General features: G+C 67.8%; 1 protein-coding gene across 24 annotated transcripts in view; it reads left to right on the top strand.

The window, feature by feature from the left end:
• The window catches only part of LSP1 (lymphocyte specific protein 1), a 30,070-nt gene that overhangs the window by 6,530 nt on the left and 4,330 nt on the right, over positions 1-19,210 (top strand). For 2 of the 24 annotated variants that reach the window (XM_089309967.1, XM_070058594.2), the window contains exons 1-7: positions 3,261-3,624; positions 14,013-14,126; positions 15,673-15,828; positions 17,342-17,474; positions 17,743-17,829; positions 18,074-18,117; positions 18,277-18,358. In XM_089309967.1, coding sequence (XP_089166093.1) covers positions 3,290-3,624; positions 14,013-14,126; positions 15,673-15,828; positions 17,342-17,474; positions 17,743-17,829; positions 18,074-18,117; positions 18,277-18,358 — 951 coding nt within the window. In that variant the 5' untranslated portion in view covers positions 3,261-3,289. The other 22 variants (XM_070059230.2, XM_089310522.1, XM_089310146.1 and 19 more) reach the window with 22 other exon arrangements.

Raw genomic sequence — 19,210 nt, 5'->3', positions numbered from 1 at the left:
CGGAGAGATGGATGGATGGAAGGAGGGATGGATGGATGGATGGATGGACGGACGGATGGACGGAGAGATGGATGGACGGACAGATGGACGGACGGACAGAGGGATGGACGGATGGATGGATGGACAGAGGGATGGATGGATGGCATAAACAGAAGATGAGATGAATTGGTAATGGGCACACAGGATAAAACATAGATAAGCAGATGCATGGAGTGTGGACAGGTAAATGACTGGACTTAACAGAATGATATCAAGAGAGGTGGACATATGGTTGCTTAAGAATAACGGATAGGTGGATAGGTGGGCAGATGGATGACTATAACGAGATGGATGGGAAAAAATCAGTGGAATAATGAACCAACAGAGGATGACTTGGTGCCAAATGAACTATTGAAAAGCAGGTGGGAGAACAGACAACCCTAAACCAGGGGTCTTGCGTTCTCATCCCAGCGGGACACTTCCTGCCACCATACGCAGCCCTCTGCTCTGCTCTGCTCTGCTCTCCTCCTCTCTCCTCTCCCCCCCTCCCCTCCCCTCCCCCCCCCCTCTATTTCTTTAGTTTCTTTCCACAAGGCTTTCTGGACTATCGTATATAAATCCTCGTTTCCTCCAGAGCACCGTACGCCCTTTCTCTGGTTCGTATTTTCTGCTGTGTCTACCACCATCCGATAATTCCAACAGGTAGTGTTTACTTATTTTTCCTGCTAAGGTTTCAGCATCACGAGAGTAGGGTCTTTATTAGTGCTGAATCCCCAAAACCTTAAAAGTGCCTGGAATTTAATAGAGCCACATACGTGAATGGAATTTAATACAGCCACACAGGTGAATGACGTACTAACGGTATCCTAAGCAGCAGAATATGTGGACGGATGGATGAAAGCAAGGACAGAAAGCTATTTGGAGACAGAGAATGTGTCGGCTCATTGGTGGGCCAGTAGCTCAAATAGACATTCAAGTTGGTGGGTGAACAGACAGATGAGGGGACTAAGAGGTGATGAGTGGTCATTGTGCTCCAAATGATGGATGTCTGGGGCTGGCGCCATGGGTCACTTGGTTAATCCTCCACCTGCGGCGCTGGCATCCCATATGGGTGCCGGGTTCTAGTCCCGGTTGCTCCTCTTCCAGTCCAGCTCTCTGCTGTGACCCGGGAAGGCAGTGGGGGATGGCCCAAATGCTTGGGCCCCTGCACCCTCATGGGAGACCAGCAGGAAGCACCTGGCTCCTGGCTTCAGATCGGTGCAGTGCCGGCCATAATGACCATTTAGAGAGTGAACCAATGGAAGGAAGACCTTTCTCTCTGTCTCTCTCTCACTGTCTGTAACTCTACCTCTCAAATAAATAAATTTTAAAAATGCAAGCAAATGATGGATGTTTTACTGAATACATATGGCTGTTGTATACCTACCAAGACATTTAAATGGGTAGATAGATGGATGGATTGGCAGATGGATGGATACTTACTCAATGAAGAAATGTAGAGATGGATGATCATGGGTGTGTGTATACATATAAATATATATAATTTATGTATGCTCAAATGGAGTGATTGAAAGGGGAGCTTATGTCCTTATAGATAGTTGGATGGATATATGTGTTGAGAAAATGAGGTATTTACAAACGACCCATGGAAAAACAGATATTTGTCTATAGAGGATGAATGGGTGGGTGCATGGGTGGATGTGTGGATGGGTGGATGGAAGGATGGATGATGGATGGATAGAGATGAGTGGTTGACAAATGAGTGAATGAGCGGATGGACGGGTGGATGGGTGGGGAGAGTGAGTGGGTGGATGGATGTGTGGGTGGGTGGATGTGTGGATGGGTGGATGTGTGGATGGGTGGGTGTGTGGCTGCATGAATAATGGATGGAGATACGAGTGGTGGGTAAATGGGATGAGTGGGTGGGTGGGGAGAGTGTTTGCGCGGGTGGGTGGATGGGTGGATGCACACGTGATAGAGGGGACATAAAGGATTCTGCCCTATTGTCCATAAAGGGAGGTGTCCTTTGCAGCACCGTGGCTCTTGGCTTCTGCCTTGGAAGAGCGGCTGCGGCCGCCTCCCACCACCAGCTCCTCCGCAGATGGCCGTCCTCTAGCGACAGGGAACTCCCCCCATCCCAAGGCAGCTGTCGCCCCCGTGGGAAGAGTCTTCCTTCCTCAGAACCAAAACACGCCTTGGCCACATTTCAGAGACTGGGAGGAGACAGGCGAGTGGAGACGCAAAGGAGGCCCAGGCTGGCTTCCCAGGGAGGGGCCGGGGGCGGCGGGCAGCCCGAGGTCGGCTCAGCCTGCTCCCTCTCTGCCCCCCGGCCCTGCCTGTGGACGCTGGCTGAGCGCAGTGGGCACCGCCGGATGCCGTGCCCTTGACGTTCCGGGGCTCGGGGGTGGGGCGACAGCGTGGGACCCAGCCTGGCCCGTGTGTGGGCTGGGGGTCCCGACTTCCCCACTGCCTGAGTCACCGCTGACCCGAGCGATGACCCACGTGGAATTCTCCCGGCACACACCTCCTTCCCGCCGTGATTCACTCGCACGTCCGAGTGCCTGTCCCTCGGTTACAAACCCACCCTCGGTGGATTCAGTGTTTCCCAGGTGTCTCCGCGGCCCTGTCTGCCCGGCCTAGCGAGGGTCCTACTAGCTCAGGATGCCGAAGGGGCCAGTGCCCTGGGACGCGGGGACGTGGGCAGCAGGGGGCTGGCCGGCTGCACGTAGGGAGGCGCTGGCCCCCGTGGCCACTGGTCGGCAGAACTGGCTCTGGCTCCGGCTCCGGGACTGTGGATGCCAGCGCTGCTGGCCCGCCTCAGTGTCCAGATCCAGGACCCGGGTACGGCGGCGGCGTCTGTCTCTGGGGGTGGCTGTGAGCGTTGGCGAGCGGACCTGGCTGCTGGTTGTAAGTAGAACCGCTCGCCCCGGGCCAGCCCGTGGCGACTCCCGTGAACGGGTCGGGTCCCTCCCCGTGTCCAGCCACCAGCCTCAGTGAGTCACGGCGACTAAGCCCAACCAGGAAAACAATGGGCTGGGCTCCCTCTGGGCACTGGCCAGGGGACCGGGCAAGGGGGGCTGGCTGGCGAGGGCACCGGCCCGCTCTGGTGCCCGCTGACCGCATCTCCGAAGCATGGCTCCCGGCGCCCAGGGCAGCTGCAGCGTTAGTGGCTTGGTGCTCTGAGCGCCATCCGCGGGGCGTCGGGGAGGGCAGCGGCCTCCCCATTTGGGGACCAGAAGGGATTCCTGGGGTGCCCGACTCCCCCTGGAGGTGATAACCAGAGCCCAGGCTGGGAATAAACAAAGGGAAAATGAGACCCGGGAGGGAGGGGAAGCAGGGAGGAGAGAGCGAGGAGGGAGGGGAGAGGAAGGATGCGGGGAGAGCCGGCGCTCGGGCAGGCGAGGGAGACAGGCAGAGACCTGGAGGAGGCAGAGAGGAGCTAGGGGCTGCGGGTCACCGGGCAGAGGGGGGCAGGCAGGTCCAGGGGGGCCGGACCCTAGGAGGAGGCCCACAGGGCCAGGCCCGGCCAGGGCAGAGGGCAGCAGGCCCGGGCACAGGGAGGCCCGGCACCCAGAGCCCATGGACAGGGGACCCGCGAGCGGCCCGAGGGGCGAGGCAGGAGCGGCCTCCGTGCTGCCCATGGAGGTGCGGTGCGGTGCGGTGCGGTGCGGCAGCGGGGAGGGCTTGCCTCTGACAGCTTTACTAGCCTGGGACGCAGGGGGAGGCCGAGGGGGGCGGGGGAGGGGGCTGGGGGAACAAAAGGGAAGCAGCTGTGGGAGGCATAGGGAGGAGAGCCCCAGAGTCGCAGGACCCGCAGGCAGGGCGCGGGGCTGGGGGCGGCCGCAGACCCCCTCCCCGGGGGCAGGGGGCTGAGACGGGGCGGCCGGAAGGTCGCGGAGATAGGCAGGGGCGGGCTGCGGGGGCTCCGGGGAGGGGGCGTCAGAGGCAGGGGCTGGCGGGCCCGGAGCAGAGCGCACAGGCAGCCGGGGAAGGGGGTGCGGGCGGCGGCGCCAGCAGCCAGGAGGCTCTGAAGCGTTCCCAGGGCCGGGGTCAGGCCAGGTCGCGGCGGGCGGCGGCATGAACGGCGCGGCGCTGCCGAGGAGGAGCGCGAGCAGCCAGAGCCTGCGCGAGCTCCTCAGGTAGGTCCCGGGGCGCGCCGCGCTGCGCCAGGCCCCTGCGCGCACGTGCGCGCAAGCGCGCGGCGGCCGCACGACGCCCGCGCCGCCGCCCCTTCCTCCCCTCCCACCTGCGCGCTCCCCGGGGTCCTGCTGGCCCCCCGGGGCACCACCCAGCCAAGGCTTTGCTTTGGACCTCCAAGCGCGACCGCCAGCCAGCGCTTGGCACGGCGCGGCTGCGGTCAGTGCTGGGGCCCCAGCCCAGGGCAGCGTCCTCTCTGAAGTCGTGGCGTGGTGACACCTGCCTGGCAAGCTCAGGGCCGGGGGCGCTGCCCCGAGCGTGGTCCCTGATGGCTTCTCTCCGGGCAGTCTGCAGTGCCCTTCCTCCTCCCCCGCGCTTCCAGGCCCGTAAGGCTCCCCAGTCTGCACTTCCTTCAAGAAGTCTGCCTTGGTTCTCCCTGCCTCCTGTGCCAGCCCGGCGCGGGGCACAGGGGCCGGACCCCAGGCCCAGGCGGGCGGAGCTGGACTCTCAGGGTCTTCATGGTACCGCAACATGGGAGAGCTGGGGTGTGGGGGCAGCCCGGTTGCCCCAGCTCCAGCTTGCTGGGTCTGTGCCGACATAGAGCGAGCGAGCGAGCGAGCGAGCGAGAGAGCTCTGTCCCGTCCCCACCTCCGTGCCGCTGCAGGGTCAGTGCCAGAGCCAGGGCTGGAGGTGGACCCTCCTGGCAGGCCCCCTTGCACCCGGGCCCTGGACCCCTGGGGTCGCCTGTTCTTGGGCTTCACTTGGACCTTCCCAGGTGACCGGGAAACCCTACACACACACACACACACACACACACACACACACACACCTGTGCAGAGGCCTCGTGCCTGCCTCAGGTCCCCAGGACAAGGAGCCCGGCTGGGATGTGTCCCCAGGGGAGCCTCTTGTCCCCCAGGGAGCTCTGTGGCCTGGGAGTTGTGCAGCACCTAGGACCCATCCCTCAGGCCACCTGCACTATTTAAGATGAAGGCCTGGGAGCGGGCGGCAGGACGCGCTGGAGAGGCCTGGCCACGAGCATCGTCTGGCTGTGGCTTTGGCCACATGTCCAATCCTGCCACTGGGCTACTGCCCAGACGAGCGGGGCCGCTCAGAGACCTGCCTGGTGGAGTGTGGAGCCAAGGACCTGGGCAGGAGGTAGGCGGGGTGAAGGGACTGTCCCTTTAAGCACCCTGGCAACTCCGGCATGGAGGAGGGGGTGGGCCGCTGAGAATGGCAGGGTGCACTCGGGGCACACGCCCTGCCCACACATGCACAGGCACGGGCCTTGCTGCTCCTGGGACAGTGATGCCCCTACTGCTGTGGCCGTGGCTCCTGTCTCTATAGAACCTGACTGTCCCACGGCCCAGCCCAGCAGACAGGCGCCTGTCCCCGAGTGACAGATGAGAAGCCCGGCTCAGAGAGGCTGAGTGACTAATCCACGGCCACACAGCAGAGGGTGGGACCAGCTTTGCCCCAGAACCCTCTCCGCCCCGGGGAAGCCTAAGGGTGCAGGGCTGGCGGGGGGAGGGGGCTGCACAGGCAGGCGCTGTGTCTGCTGTGGCAAGCTGGGGAGGGGCGAGCTGGCACCGGTGGCGGCTGGGTGTCAATTGGATCCAGTTGGAGCTCATTAAAATCTGTGGTTGGAGCCAGCGGGAGAGTGTCGTCCCCGGCCCGCCCCTTCCTTCCAAGTGGTGTCTGCGGGGGCTCGGCGGCACCCAGACTCCACTTCCTCCAGGCTGCGCAGGCTTCAGGCTGGCGACGCCCCTCCCCCAGCCCCGTGCCAAGCCCTGTCTCCTCCCAGCACTGGGACCCCCATCCTCCCGGCCTCCTGCCCACCCATGTGTGAGCCAGGGCTCTCCCCAGGCCCACCTCGGGCCAGGCCCGTGGGCGGGGGGTGGTCAGGGGGCCTCAGCACGCTGCCCCTCCAGTGGCGGCCCCCACTCCTAGCGGTCTGCCAGGGCGGGGGGTGGGGGAAGCTGGCGTCTGCAGGGAGTGGGGGTACCTCGCAGCCTGACCCAGGGCAGAGAGGCCGGGCCGAGGGTCCACCCTGGCTGGCATCCTTATGGCGCCTTCCAGCCGAGGCCTCTCGGGCAGCACGAGCCCCGCTGGACACCTGACTGCCTGCGGACGCGAGGCACGTGCCGGCCTCCCGGGGAGGAGCAGCCTAGGCTGGGAGGCTGGGGGGACTCTGGTGTGGCCGGTAGGAGCCAGGGCTGGCAGCCTGCTGGCCTGGCCCCGGAGGGGCTGGGGAAACCAGGCCTCCAAACCACACTGTCCAAAGGGGCGTGGCTCCCCCAGCCCCCTCCCCCCAAGACCCGAGATCCCGAGGGTGGGGTGGCCCCCGCCCTGGCAGGGCCGAGCGTCTGGCGGGTGGCACTGCCGAGGGCCCGGGTGGTCTGTCGGCCAGAGCCCGGGAGCCCGGCCGAGCAGGCAGCAGGGGGCACGGGGACCGAGCGGTCCAGCCTCCTGGGCAGGGCGTCAGGGCCGGAGCACCGAGGGCTGAGGTCCAGGCTGCAGTCCCAGCTGACGAATCAGAGCTGGGCAGATCGGGAGCCAGCGGCAGCCAGGGTGCCGCGGGCACCTGGGGACTTGCCTGCCACCCACGCCCCTGCCGGAGCCCCAGGGTGGCACCTGGGCCTCCCAGGACGGCTGGAGGGGCCCAGCCTCACCAGGCACCGTGTCCGGCTCCAGCAGCTCGGCGCTGAGCGTGAAGGCCGGCAGAGCACAGGTGGGCGCAGCGGTGGAGCCGGGGTCCGGGAGAGGGCGCTGCATGGCAGACCCCCGGGGTGGGGTGTGCAGGACGTGTGTCCCCGGGAGGAAGCGTGGCTGCGACCAGCAGGGAGGACCCTTGTGGAGGTGGGGGGGGGTGTGGGGCTGGGGTTGCGCCCCTCCAGGGAGAAGGGGAGATGGCGAGGTGGCGGGGATGGGAGCAGGGCGGGGCAGGGCCGGGCCGGGTGGGAGAGAAGGCCACCAGGAAGTGGCCAAGAGACCGACAGGCAGAGACCTGGGCGGGGGGTGGGGGGCTGCCGTGGCTGTCGTAACTAGACGTAGGACGTAGGGGTCTGCACCTCCCGTGTCCCCTCTCAGATGGGGACTGGGACCCCAGGCCGGGAAGGGCACCCAAAGGAGCGGAGGTGGCACCACCTGACCCTGTGCCAGGGCTGTAAAGAAAGGGGAGGAAGGAGGCAGAGACCCCAGGAGACCGGGAGGCGGCAGCAAGGGCCCTGCCCTGGGTGGCGGTGGGAGGTCTGGCCCTGGCCGGGGGCCCCCAGACTTCCCCAGGGGCCCCAACCTGATCTCCTGTGCCCAGTTCCCAGGGGTGGGTGGCTGGGAGCCTCGGTGTGCTTGTCCTCGGTGCTGCGGGTCGTGCTGCCACCATCCAGGCGCCGGTGCCATGGGTCACAGGCAGAGGACCAGGCAGAGCCGTGGACCTCAGCTGTGACAGCCAGACGTCCACCTGGGTCTCCCACAGCCCATGGCGGCTGGCCTTTTCCCCTCTCCCCAGGCTCAGTGGTGGGCAGGGGTCTCAGGGCATGGGCAGGGGTCTGCAGCATCAGTTGGGGGAGGGCCAGCCCGGTGCAGAGCCCCAGATCTCTGTTTGGCCACCGGCTCCCTGGCTCCCCAAAGTGACCGCCCCACTGGACCCTGAAGGGAGCCACAGAGGAGGGGCTGGTGACCGGGCCGGGTACCCGGGGCTCCGCCGGATGCCCAGGAATGGCGGGGGTTGGGGGGGGCATCAGTGGGTGCCGGCTGCTCAGAGCCGGAGGCAGGGACGTCCCTTCTGTGTCTGGGGCCAGGGGCTGTCCTGGCGGCGGCCAGGAGCGGGACAGGCAGTGGGATGCCAGGCAGATCTGCCAGGCCCCAGGTGGGCAGCCGGGTCTGAGCGCGTGGCTGCACGCAGGGAGGCAGCGCAGGGCAGCGGCCGTGAGCAGGGCTGGCGGGTGTGAGGCGGATCTGGGGACGACCGGCCAGGAAGGAGAGAGCGGAGGATGGCAGAGCCTCGAGCCGGCGCCAGCACCGTCGCGTGTCAGGGCGCGTGCCAAGCCTTGCGTCGGGAGCACGGCCAGGCTCGGCAGAGCAGCTCAGCCGAGGGAGCCACCGGCTCTCCCGGAGTGCTGTCGGTGGCACCCCCTCGCCCCGTCGCCCTGGCTTGGGGGGCAGCGACTCGCAGGAGCGGGGTGTGGGGGGAGGAGCAGCAGTGCTGGGCAGCCCTGACCTGCGACCCCGGCCCCCGCCCCGGGCAGGCCGACCTGAGCCGCGGGGGGCAGAGGAGCCGCAGCCCCCGGCGAGGAGGCTGCCACGGAGCACATCACGAGAGGTAGGGCAGCAGTCTGGGGAGGTGACAGGCTGGTCAGTGGGACAGCAGGCGCAGGGCAGGACAGACGGGGCCAGGCCCCGCCTCTGAGGAGCCCCAGGAAGCCTTGCGCCAGCAAGGTTGGGGCGTCTCCATTTTCTGATCAAACGCGGGATCTTCGAGGGGCTGGGGCCTGGGGCGCTGGGCGCTCCCGTGAGGCAGGTTCTGGGGCCTCCACGCGTGGGCCCCTGCCCATCCGCAGAGTGGGCGCGAACCCTGGAGGGCGGCAGGCAGACAGATGGGGGCTGGGGGAGTGGGCTTGGGCCTGGATGTGGGGATGCAGGCTGCAGGAGGTGGGGTATCCTGACCTCGCCCCAGATACCTCGCTCAGGTGGGGCGGGTGGAGGAGGGGTGTGCTGCCGAGGGCTGCAGCCGAGAAGTGGGGGGGGGCCCTTCCCCTGGGCCCCGGCCTGGACCCGCCCACTGCGACTCCAGGTGCCACACAGCTGTGCTCAGAGCAGACTTCCTGCTGGTCCCTCCCTCCCTGGGAAGAGGGGCCCCCCTGGGTGGGTGCGTCAGGGCAGGCCGGAACGTTCCCCCGAGGGTGGGTCCCCAGCACCTGGGGAGATCAGGTGCCAGGAAAGGAGGGACGGCACAGGGCCCTGGCAGGCCGGCCTGGAGCCCCTGGAGACGCTGGGATGTCAGTAAGAGCCCCCTCCCCATTGGAGAGACCCGGGGCACGGCTATACAAGCAGGACAGGGCTGAGTGGCAAGGGAGCTGGTGGGCGGGGCCCGCGGGCCCCTTGCCCTGGGAGGTTCAGGTGGGGTGAGGGGCCCCGTGGTGGGCCAGGGCCCCCGGTGATGGCGGCGGCTGTCTGCATGAGCCAGCAGGGGCGGGAGGTGGGACGGCAGATCCAGCCAGGGACAGGGGAGGGGCCTGGGCAGGGGCGGCCGCTCCCCTGGCGGCCCCTCGGCGGCTGAGCTCTGGGCAGTGGGGCTGGGGGGTATGGACTGCAAGACGCAGCCCTAGAGGGGTCTTGGCTTTGGGGGTTCTGGGTGGAGGCCCCTCAACGAGACCCCCCAGGCATGGCCCCACAGAGGAAGATGGGTGTGGGGGGGTCCCTTGTGTTGTGCAGATGGGGCTGGGGGCGAGGAGGGGGCGCGAAGCTTCCTGACCATGCTGCTGTCCCTCTACCTGGGGGATGACCGCCTGCCCAGGTCACACAGCGCCTCCTCCCCGCGGGATGGGGCGGGGGCGGCTCAGCCTCGGCAGGGCTTCCCTCCCCAGCCACTTCCTCTTACCCGGGGGACGGGGCTGGGTGTCCTGAAGGCGCAGGCCACCCCCCACCCCTGCAGGCAGCACTCCCCACCCCCCACCCCCATCTGTGCCCCGTGGCTCTGAGTGAAGCCAGCTGCTGACTGGGCCCAAGTGCCCCCCTCCTCCGGGGAGCCCTCCCAGATGTGATCCCAAAAGCTGGTCCTGCTCTCTGAGGGTCTCAGCTCTTATCCGGCTGGTGAGGGCGGCCGCCTCCTTTCCCAGCTGGATGGAGGCCAAGGCTGGGGTCTCCCCACTGGTTACCTCGGGCCTACGTCCCCCAGAGCCCCGCCCCTGCTTCTCCAGGTCGAGCTAGCCCCCCAGGAGCCCCAGGATTCTGGCCTCCACGCTACCCCCTCCTCCTGGGTGTGGCCTCATCCTGGTCCCCCCAGGGGCAGTCCCAGCCACCCCCACAGTCTGCCCCAGCCCCGTGTGCCACGTGGCAGCACCTCTTGCATTCCAGGCAGGGCTGAGTACCTCCCACAGGGCGGCCCACGCAGCCCAAGGCCCAGGGACTGCCTGAGTGTGCAGGCGGCCAGAGGCTGGGGGTGAGGCGATGGGGACTCCCGTTCTTGTGCCCCCCACATGTCTGCCACCAACCTAGGGAGCACCGCTGAGCGGGGGAGGCGCCCTGGGGCTGGGGTGACGCTGGCCAAGGCCACAGCTTCCTTTGTCCCCAACCCAGCTGCCCTTGGTCACCTCTGAGCCTGACAGGTTGCCGCCCTAAGGGTCTCTCCGAGGTCATCCCCCCCCAGGGTAGGCGGCCTCCTGCTGAGCCAGCTCCCTGTCCCCTCCCCGAGGGCAGCGGCGCCCAGGCCGGTCCCGATGTCTCCCCCAAGTCCGAGACCCACACTCTGCCTCTCACACGGATGGACCCAGGGCAGTGCTGGGCTGCCGCTGTCCCTGTCCCCGTGCCCCACGGCCAGCCGGTCGGTTCCCCTCTGTTCTGCCCTGAGCCTGCTCCGTGCCCCTAGGTCCCACCCCTCCGGCTGCACTGCCTCCCCAGCACAGCCAGGGCTTGCTCCTGACCCGGCGAGGGCCTGCCGGGTCCCCCGGGCCACAGGGACCCCTCCTCTCACCTCGGCCCCAGCCCCACTTTTCTTGCTCCTCCTTGGGATCTGAATTCTAGGTCAGCTCTGCCCGCGCAGGCAGCTCCCTGGGCAGCGGGGCTGGGGTCTTGTCCGTGGGCATCCAGCCATCCCCAGGGCTCTGCCCTCCCCCCACCCCCCGCCGCTGGCCTGCCCACACGGTGCCCCCGAGGTGCCCACCAGGGCAGAGCCGCACCTGTGGCCCCTCCCTGGGCTGCCCCCTCCCCAGAGCTAGGACTCCTGCCCTGTGCAACCCTGGGCCTGGTGGCCCTTCTTGGGTGGTGCCCAGAGCCATGGGGCACAGCCACTGCCCCAGCTCCCCCAGAGCCCACGCTCTGCCCTCCTCGTGCTGGGAGTGCGGGCTGCTGGGCCTCTCCCCTCTGGGAGACGCCATCTTTCCTCCCCTGCCCTGGGCCTTGCGGGCCCTTGAGGGACAAGTGTCCTCCCCAGCCACGGTGCGTGAGAACCCAGGGGCGGCTGGCACCCCCCGGGACCGAGACCATGGCGGCTGGTGGGGCCCCGTGCCGCCTGCCACCCCCCACCCGCCGCCTTGGAGCTGAGCTGCCGGGCAGGGGCCTTTGCAGACGCCGCCAGTCGGGGGCAGGGTTGGGACGGGACTGAGGGCTGCAGCCCCTTGTGGAGCCCCCTCCCCCGCCCCGCACCGCGGGGGCCAGCCCAGGACGCCCACCCCTCGCTTTGGAGGGCCTGGGGTGCAGGGCGCAGGAGCCGGGCTGGGGTCTGCGTGGCGTCCCTGCGTGGGAACGGGCCCCGGGGCGGGCCCCAGGCCTGTGAGGGCGCGGGGCACACGGCCCCCAGCCGGCCCCTCGGGCTGGCCCCGGGCTGCGGGAGCCAGAGCAGACACAGGAAACGGCCTAATTGCATTTGCACAGGGACAGCAAATCCCCCACAGCTGCGCCGGCCGGCGGGCCAGAGCCTGACAGCGCCGCCGCGCGCGCCAAGGGGTCTGGGCCGCTGGCCGGGGGGCGCCTTTCCCAGGCCAGAGGCCCCCACCCCACCCCAGGAGAGCCGCCCCCCTTTCAGTTCCCAGAACGGGCCCAGCTGTGGAATAGTGAGGGGGTGAGGTCATGGGGAGGGGGCCCATGACTCACATCCTGGGGCAGGCAGGGAGGGAGGAGGCAGGGACGGGGCCAGAGGCCGCCTGGTCCCCAGGCTGCTGGGTCAGCAGCTGGGGGCCCCGCGGGCTGCTGCTCTGCGTGGCACTTGAGGGGGGAGCACCAGGAGACCCCCGGCCCTGTCCCCCACGTCCTTGGCAGAGGGGCCGCTGAACTGCCCATGGGGCTGGGAGCTGGGCTGGTCCCCCCAGCAGGGGCAGGCGGCCGGGGGTCCCGGAGGCCGTGCCCCAGGCTGGGGCCGAGTAGGAGGCCCCAGCCCCACAGGGTGGTCTGCTCATGCACGGGGCATCTGTGTATGAACATGTGTGTCAGTGTGTGTGACTGCTGTATGCACATGTGTGTGGGGTGGGTGTTGCGAGTGTATGTGTGACAGCAAGTCGTGTGTGTGCACGTGTGTGAGAGCGTGTAAATTGTGTGTGAGGTGTGTACAAGCACACATGGACATGTGTGAGAGGCACCGTGAGCACACGTGCTTCAGCCTGCGTGTGAGCACATGTGTGAGTGTGTGAGAAACGTGCACATGTGTGTGCGCATGTGTCTGTGTGACAGAACATGTGTGCATGTGTGTGAACTCACGAGAGACAGCGTGAGCATGTATGAACACACATCAGAGGCGTGTGTGTGCATGTGTGGGTGCGGGCGCGAATGCACACGGGCGCATGTGGGCGGGTGTGAGCCGGCTGTGCCTGCTCCTGCCCGTGTGCACATGTGTGTGCTCTGGGGCTGGGCCCCGGCTCCCTCGTGGGCTCGTGTGTTGGGTGTGAGCTGGGGTCTCAGTGCTCTTTGCTGCTTACCAAGGCCCCTGGGGTACCAGGAGCAGGAGGGAGCTCCCACAGGGAGCCCATGGCCCTCTGGGTAGCTGCACACACGCGTGTGCACACTCCAGGACTTCTGCAGACTTAGACACGTGTGGGTGCAGACACACAGAGACTCAGTCTGGGGAGCAGAGTGGCCAGGTCAGCCCCTCCGAAGAGGGTCCCTGCGCTTGGCAGGCTGCGGGCGCACGCAGGGGGCACGGCCCTGCCCGCAGGCCTCAGCTGCAGCCCCAGGAGCCCCCCAGCTCTGCCTCCCTGGCCCCACGGCCCCCAGCCCAGCCGAGGGCTGCACACGCAGGAAGCCCCGCTTCTCCCTGTGCGCGGGGCAGGGGCACGAGAACAGGAGGGAGGGTCTGCCGTCCTGGGCCCAGGCTGTAGACTCGGTTGGGGGTAGGGCTGGGGGTGGGGGTGCGGAGGTAGAAGCGGAGGCCCTGCAGCTGGAGCCCCACGTGGCAGCAGTGGGGGAGCCAGCCCTTGGCCTCGGGCCCGTGAGGACGCCTGGTTTTCATCTGTGAGGCTTAGGGGAGACCCGAGAGAGAGAGACAGATCGTGTGTTGCAACACGGCCTGGCCAGGGGGCTGGAGGCCCGGCGGGGAGCCAGCCGTGGGGTCATGCGGCGGACACGGGCCGGAGAGGAGACCCTGCGGTGGAGAGACCCTAGCCCTGGGCTCTGGCTCTGGGTGACGGGCAGCAGTGGACGAGCTGGGTCAGGTCTAAGGATGGCTGTGCCCAGTCGGGGCTGTTGCCTCGGTCTTCCCGTCTCTGAAATGGCCCAGGGAGTGTCCACGAGGCGCTGAGCTAAGGGTGGGGGTGCTGCACACCCCCCGCCCCAGGGCCCTGTGAGTGAGGGGCAAGTGCCTGGTTTTCATCTAAGCTAAGGATGGGGGGGCTGCTCTTCTCAGCCCGGCTGCCCCCTCCCCACTGGCTGCAACGCCCCCAGCCCAGGCTGCTAGGGCTCGGCTGGCCAAGGTCAGCTCTCCCTGTACCGCTAGCAGCCATGCTGTCCTCGTGTCCACGGGGTGCGGGGCTTCCTCAGGCCTCCATCCGGGTCACCCTGGGACCACCCCCTGGGGCCAGAGGCCGCCCTCCCACCCGTCTCACATGGCCTCTGTTTTGGAGATGGGTAAACTGAGGCCTAGGGGCAGGGGCAGGGGTTGTCCTCCGTCCTCAGCACGTGGCCCCAGCAAGCCTGTTGGGGTGCAGGTGGCCCCTTGTCCCTGCTGGGGCCTGACTGCCGCCCTGTGCCCCCAGGCTCACCACTCAGTGGGGTGCAGAGGATGAGGAGGAAACTGCCCGTGAGCCCCTGCAGCAGCTGCAGGCCCAGGACCACCGCGCAGCCGGCCAGGCCCCGGAGCAGGAGATCCCGTAAGCCCCCCGGGCCGCGACCCCCACTTCCTGCGGCCCCATGCCTGTGCAGAGAGGGGTCCCAGCAACAGGATGGGGTCGAGGGGGCCCGAGCCAGCGCAGGGTGGGCGTGGGGGTGTGCTCAGAGCTGGTCAGCAGCCCTGGTGACCCTGACCACTGCATGCTTCCGGGAGGGGCCGCAGAGCAGAGCGACCACCAGGCCCCGCCCGCCCGCCCAGGTCCCTGACTCGGGCTCTGGATGGCGACGTGGTCCCAGCCTGTACTTGGACGGCCGCTGACCCCAGCTGAGGGGCCCGAGCTCCCCACTGCCAGTGACTCACGGGCGCCACGTCCAAGTTGGCGGCCACGGGCCGCCGCGTTTCCTCCCTGGGCCCAGGGGGCCCCCGCGGCTGGGCTGGGCTGTTTTTCCAATAATGCTCCCTTCCCCCAGGCCCCACTCTGTTCCATTTTCTCAAGTCAGCAGCTTGGGGCGGGGCAGGGCGCTGCAGCGGTCACGGCCTCTGCTTGGCCCACGGGCGCCCAGCCTCGGAGCCCTGCACAGCCCAGCCTGCCCCGAGCCGTGCGGGCACCCAGGAGGCCGGGGCAGCCTTGGGACCCCAGCCAGACGGGGGGTACAGGCGTGTTCTCCCCAGACTGCTGGAGGAGGCACAGCTCCGCCCTCAGGGAGCCCCAGACTAATGGTGGAGGCAGAACCCTGCTCCTAGGGAGCCCTAGACTGATGGGAGAGGTATAGTCCTTCCCTTGGGAAACCCTAGACTCCTGGAGGAGGCACAGCCTCACCCTCAGGGAGCCCCAGACAGATGGGGGAGGCACAGCATCGCTCTCAGAGAGGCAGGATGATGGCAGAGGCACGGCCCTGCTCCTAGGCAGCACTGGACTGATGGTGGAGGCACAATGCTACTCTTACAGAGACCCAGACTGATGGAGGAGGCACAGCCCTGCCCTCAGGGAGCCCCAGACTAATGGTGGAGGCACAACCCTGCTCCTAGGGAGCCCTAGATGGATGGGAGAGGCATAGTCCTATCTTGGGGAGCCCTAGAGCGATGGAGGAGGCACAGCCCTACTATTAGGAAGCCCTAGACCAACTGAGAATGTACAGCCATGTCCTCAGGGAACCCCAGACTGATGGAGGAGGCACAGCTCTGTTCTCAGGGAGTCAGGCTGATGGTGGAGGCACAACACTACTCTTACAGAGACCCAGAATGATGGAGGAGGCACAGCCCTGCCCTCGGGTAGCCCTGAACTGATGGAGGAGGCCCTCAGGGGGCCCCAGACGGATGGAAGTCACAGCCCTGCCTTCAGGAAGCCTTAGACTGATGGAGGAGGTTCATGTCCACCCTCAGAGAGTCTTGGGCTGATAGGGGAGGCACAGGTCTGTCCTCAGGGGCTCTCCAGTCTCAACAGAGACACGGCCCTGCCCGCAGAGCCACCTCTGAGGCCGACGAGGTCTCCCACCCGGAGCCCAGGGTCCTGGCGAGGGGCATGGGGCGGGGGGCTTGGTCAGTGAGCCCCATGCAGGACCCAGCCCGATCTCCCGCACTTTCAGCCCCGGCCTGAAGCCCCTGCAGGCCCCAGAGCCGGACGAGGACGAGGGCTTCAGCGACTGGTCCCAGAGGCCCGAGCAGCGGCAGCAGTCCTGGGGGAGCTCGGACAGCGGGGACCCTGCTCAGGGCGAGAGCCCAGAGCGGGAGCAGGAGAGCAGGCAAGTGGGGGTGGGCTCGGCGTCTGGGCAGGGGCTCCCCTCCTGCGTCTGAGCCACGGCCTGCACGCCCCCTCCCCAGCCAGCCCCCCAAAACGTCCCCGCGGCCGTGACAGGGGCAGAGGGAGGGAAGGGAGGAAGAGAGCTAGACTGCAGGGCGGCCGGCGAGGGGGCTGCGGGGGGGGGCGGTGAGGAAGCCTCATTCCTGGGCTCCCCAGGGCCCCCGGCCACGCCAGCCCGCAGCTGCAGCCCACTTACGTCATGGAGGCCCACAGCCCCCGGCCGCCCGCCCCTTCCTCCCTCGGGGCTGGCTGGACTCCATTCCCACGGAGGGGAGCAGGTATTTCCAGATGTGCAGGCCGCGGGCCGGCAGGGGGACACGCTTTCCAGATGTGTGGACGTGCGTGCTGTCTGAACCTGGCGGCCGGGGTGGGGGAGGGGCCTCACCTTGACACAGCCCACACACCCCCCTCTCACGAGAGAGCCGCGCTCCCAGGCCTGTGGGCCCGGCAGTGGGGGTCGCAGCCTTGCTCTGGCGTGCTGGGCTGGGAGCTCAGGGGCCCCCTCGGCCTGGAGGGGGCCGCAGCCCCTGGCTGATCTGGGGGCCTCCGGGCCTCTCAGAGGCCCCTAAGCCGGCCCGGAGCGCTGGCCAAGTCTTCCCCTCCACACCCTACAAGCAGCTCCACTCCTCCAGAGCCAACGGCTTTTTGGGGGCCCGGGCCCCAGTTTCCCCTCCTGCCCTCGAGGGACCCCCATGCCCAGCGTTTCTGAGCAGGGCAGCCCCCTCCCCACCACCCCCCAACTCCCTGAGTTGCCCCCTCCACCGCCGGCCTCCCTGAGCCCGGAGCCCTGCGCTGCTCCCGAAAGACAGCAGGGGGCACTTTGACACTGCGTGAGCCTGGCTCTCCCGCCTCCACTCCCCACCCCCAGCCATGCTGGGCCTGCCCATGTGGCTGCCGCTGGCTCCGACCCCGGCCCACCTTGGGCGGGCTGGGCCTGGGTCTTGGCTGGCACAGGCACCGAGAAGCCTGAAACCCTGGAAAATGCCAGAATCCCAGCCTCCTCTCCATCTCAGCCCCGCTCAGAGGCAGGGCTCCCCGCCCGAGGCCGGAGGTCTGCCCCTCCCCGCACTGCCCCGGCCTCGGCCCCAGCCCACCTACCCCCGAACGCCCACAGACCCTCACTCACTCCCACCGAGCCCCGTGCCCCCACAGTGAGCAAGGCCAGCGGCCCGGGGAACAACACAGCCTGGGGCGGGCCTGGGGGCTGCAGCCTGCCTCTGGGTCTGTGCCCTCTTGTTCTGCAGAGAGCTGCCCGGGGAGGTCGGGGCAGTGGCCGCTGTTCGGGAGGGGTCTCCAGCCTCAACGCAGAGGCCCAGAGAGGCTGGGGTCCCAGGACCCCACGGCACTCGGCTGGTCTGATTGCCTCCATTGAGAGTTGGGAAATCGAGGCTTGGGAAAGGGACCAAGCCGTCTCACGGCCCCGTGTGAACTCTGCCTCCCTCTCCACCCACTAGGCCCCTGCAGGACGGTGGCGAAGTGAACCAAGCCAAGGACCACCTGGAGGGGCTGTGTCTGAGCCAGCAGGGGCCGGGCCCAGGGGACACGCGCCCGTGCAACGCAGGGGTGGCGGAGGCTGACGGGGCAGAGGTGACCGCTGTGCCCTGGGCTCTGGGCTCTGCAGCCCCTTCCTGGGGTGGGGGTGGGAGGGTGAGGCCGGAGGCCCCTGAGCAAATCCTTGCCCCGTGATCACGGGACGCTCCCCTGAGGCTGGGGCTTCCGGAGCCCGGCCGGGCCCAGGCCAGCCAGGAGCTGGGGCCCAGGGTGGGAAAGCTTCCACTCCCACAGACCCCGGGCCGGGCAGGAGGGCCCCAAGAGGTGGCCCCGGGTCAGCATGGGCTCTCACTGCCACCATCAGGAGGGTCAGCAGCCCCGGACGCCCAGCCCCTCGCCTGCAGAGGCACCCGACGAGCCGCGCTCACCGCCCCTGAGCCCCACCGGCAAAGTAGGTCAAGTCCAGGGCCTGCTCCCCTGCCCCCTCCCAGCTCTGTGGCCCAGCCTGCGCGCGAGTCGGCCCTGGGAGGACAGGGGCCTGTGCTGCGTGCTGCCCCGCTGCTCCCCCACCCCCCACCAGGGCCCAGCACTCAGGACCCCCCGGGGCATGAGAACGGGGAGCGCTGGGGAGAGGGGGCGACAGCCTTGCTCTGGTTCCTCTCCCCCCAACGCCTCTGTGCTCCCTCCGCCCACAGCTCGTCGACAGGACGGAGTCCCTGAGCCGCTCCGTGGAGAAGAGGTTGGACGGCACTCCAAGCCCAGAGCACAACCTTCTCCAGGGAGGGGTGGGGGGCAGTGCGAGGGAGGGCACCTGGGCGGGATCCAGGACAGGCTCGGGGCGCACTCGGGGCACACGGGAGGACTCGGGGGACATGAGGCTTGCCCCTTGCCCCTCCAGCAGCAGCCCGAAGAAGGCCCAGCCCACCTTGCCCGTCGCCAGGATTGACGAGCGGCTGGAGCAGTACACCCAGGCCGTGGAGGTACGCCCGGGGCCCCTGTGCTGCTCCTCCCCGTCCGCACTCGCGCCACCTGACAGAGCCTTCCATCTGGCCAACACCCACCTCCCATCCAGTCACGGCCCCCTGGCTCCCCAGGGTCTCCCTTCCACCAAACACCCCTCCCACGCCCCTGCAGCCAACCAGTCCCCGTCCCCTCCATCGGGGCTCACTCCATCAAGCAATGCTTCACCCACACACATCACCCCATCCACGCTGCTCCATCGGCCCACTCCCGCAGCCCACCTCTGCCCGTGCCCCCGACACGGCCCCAGCCAGCCAGGACCCTCTCGGCCGGGCAGCGGCCCTTCATCCTGTTGCCAGGCTCCCTGCCAGCCCAGGCCCCTCCGAGCGGTGCCCTCCGTCCACTCACTGCCCCACACCGACTCATTCCAGCACTGCGCACCCATCTACTCAACGCCCACTCCTGCACGCGGCCAATGCCCCTCTATTCCGCCTGCATTGCTATGCAGCCGACACCCCTCACCCCTACCCTCCTCCACCCAGCCAACACCCCTCACCCCTACCCTCCTCCACCCAGCCGACACCCCTCACCCCTACCCTCCTCCACCCAGCTGACACCCCTCACCCCTACCCTCCTCCACCCAGCCGACACCCCTCACCCCTACCCTCCTCCACCCAGCCGACACCCCTCTAGCCATTCAGTGCCCCTCATCCAGCCCAGGTTCCTCCAGCCCCGTGCCAGGAGCCCCTGGCTGGGATGCCACGAGTGTGCCCTGTAAGGGCAGACAAAGGCAGGAGGTTGTGTGGGGTACTCGGCCTGGCCCTGGCTTGGGAAAGCACCTGCACTGTCCTCACAGGCTCCCCCGTGTCCCA

This window comes from Oryctolagus cuniculus, chromosome 1 (assembly GCF_051225735.1).
Source record: "Oryctolagus cuniculus isolate XC-2025 breed Fujian yellow rabbit chromosome 1, ASM5122573v1, whole genome shotgun sequence".
Classification (NCBI taxonomy): domain Eukaryota; kingdom Metazoa; phylum Chordata; class Mammalia; order Lagomorpha; family Leporidae; genus Oryctolagus; species Oryctolagus cuniculus.
The sequence above is the reverse complement of the archived record's forward strand: the minus strand, read 5'-3'. Positions and strand labels throughout refer to the sequence as shown.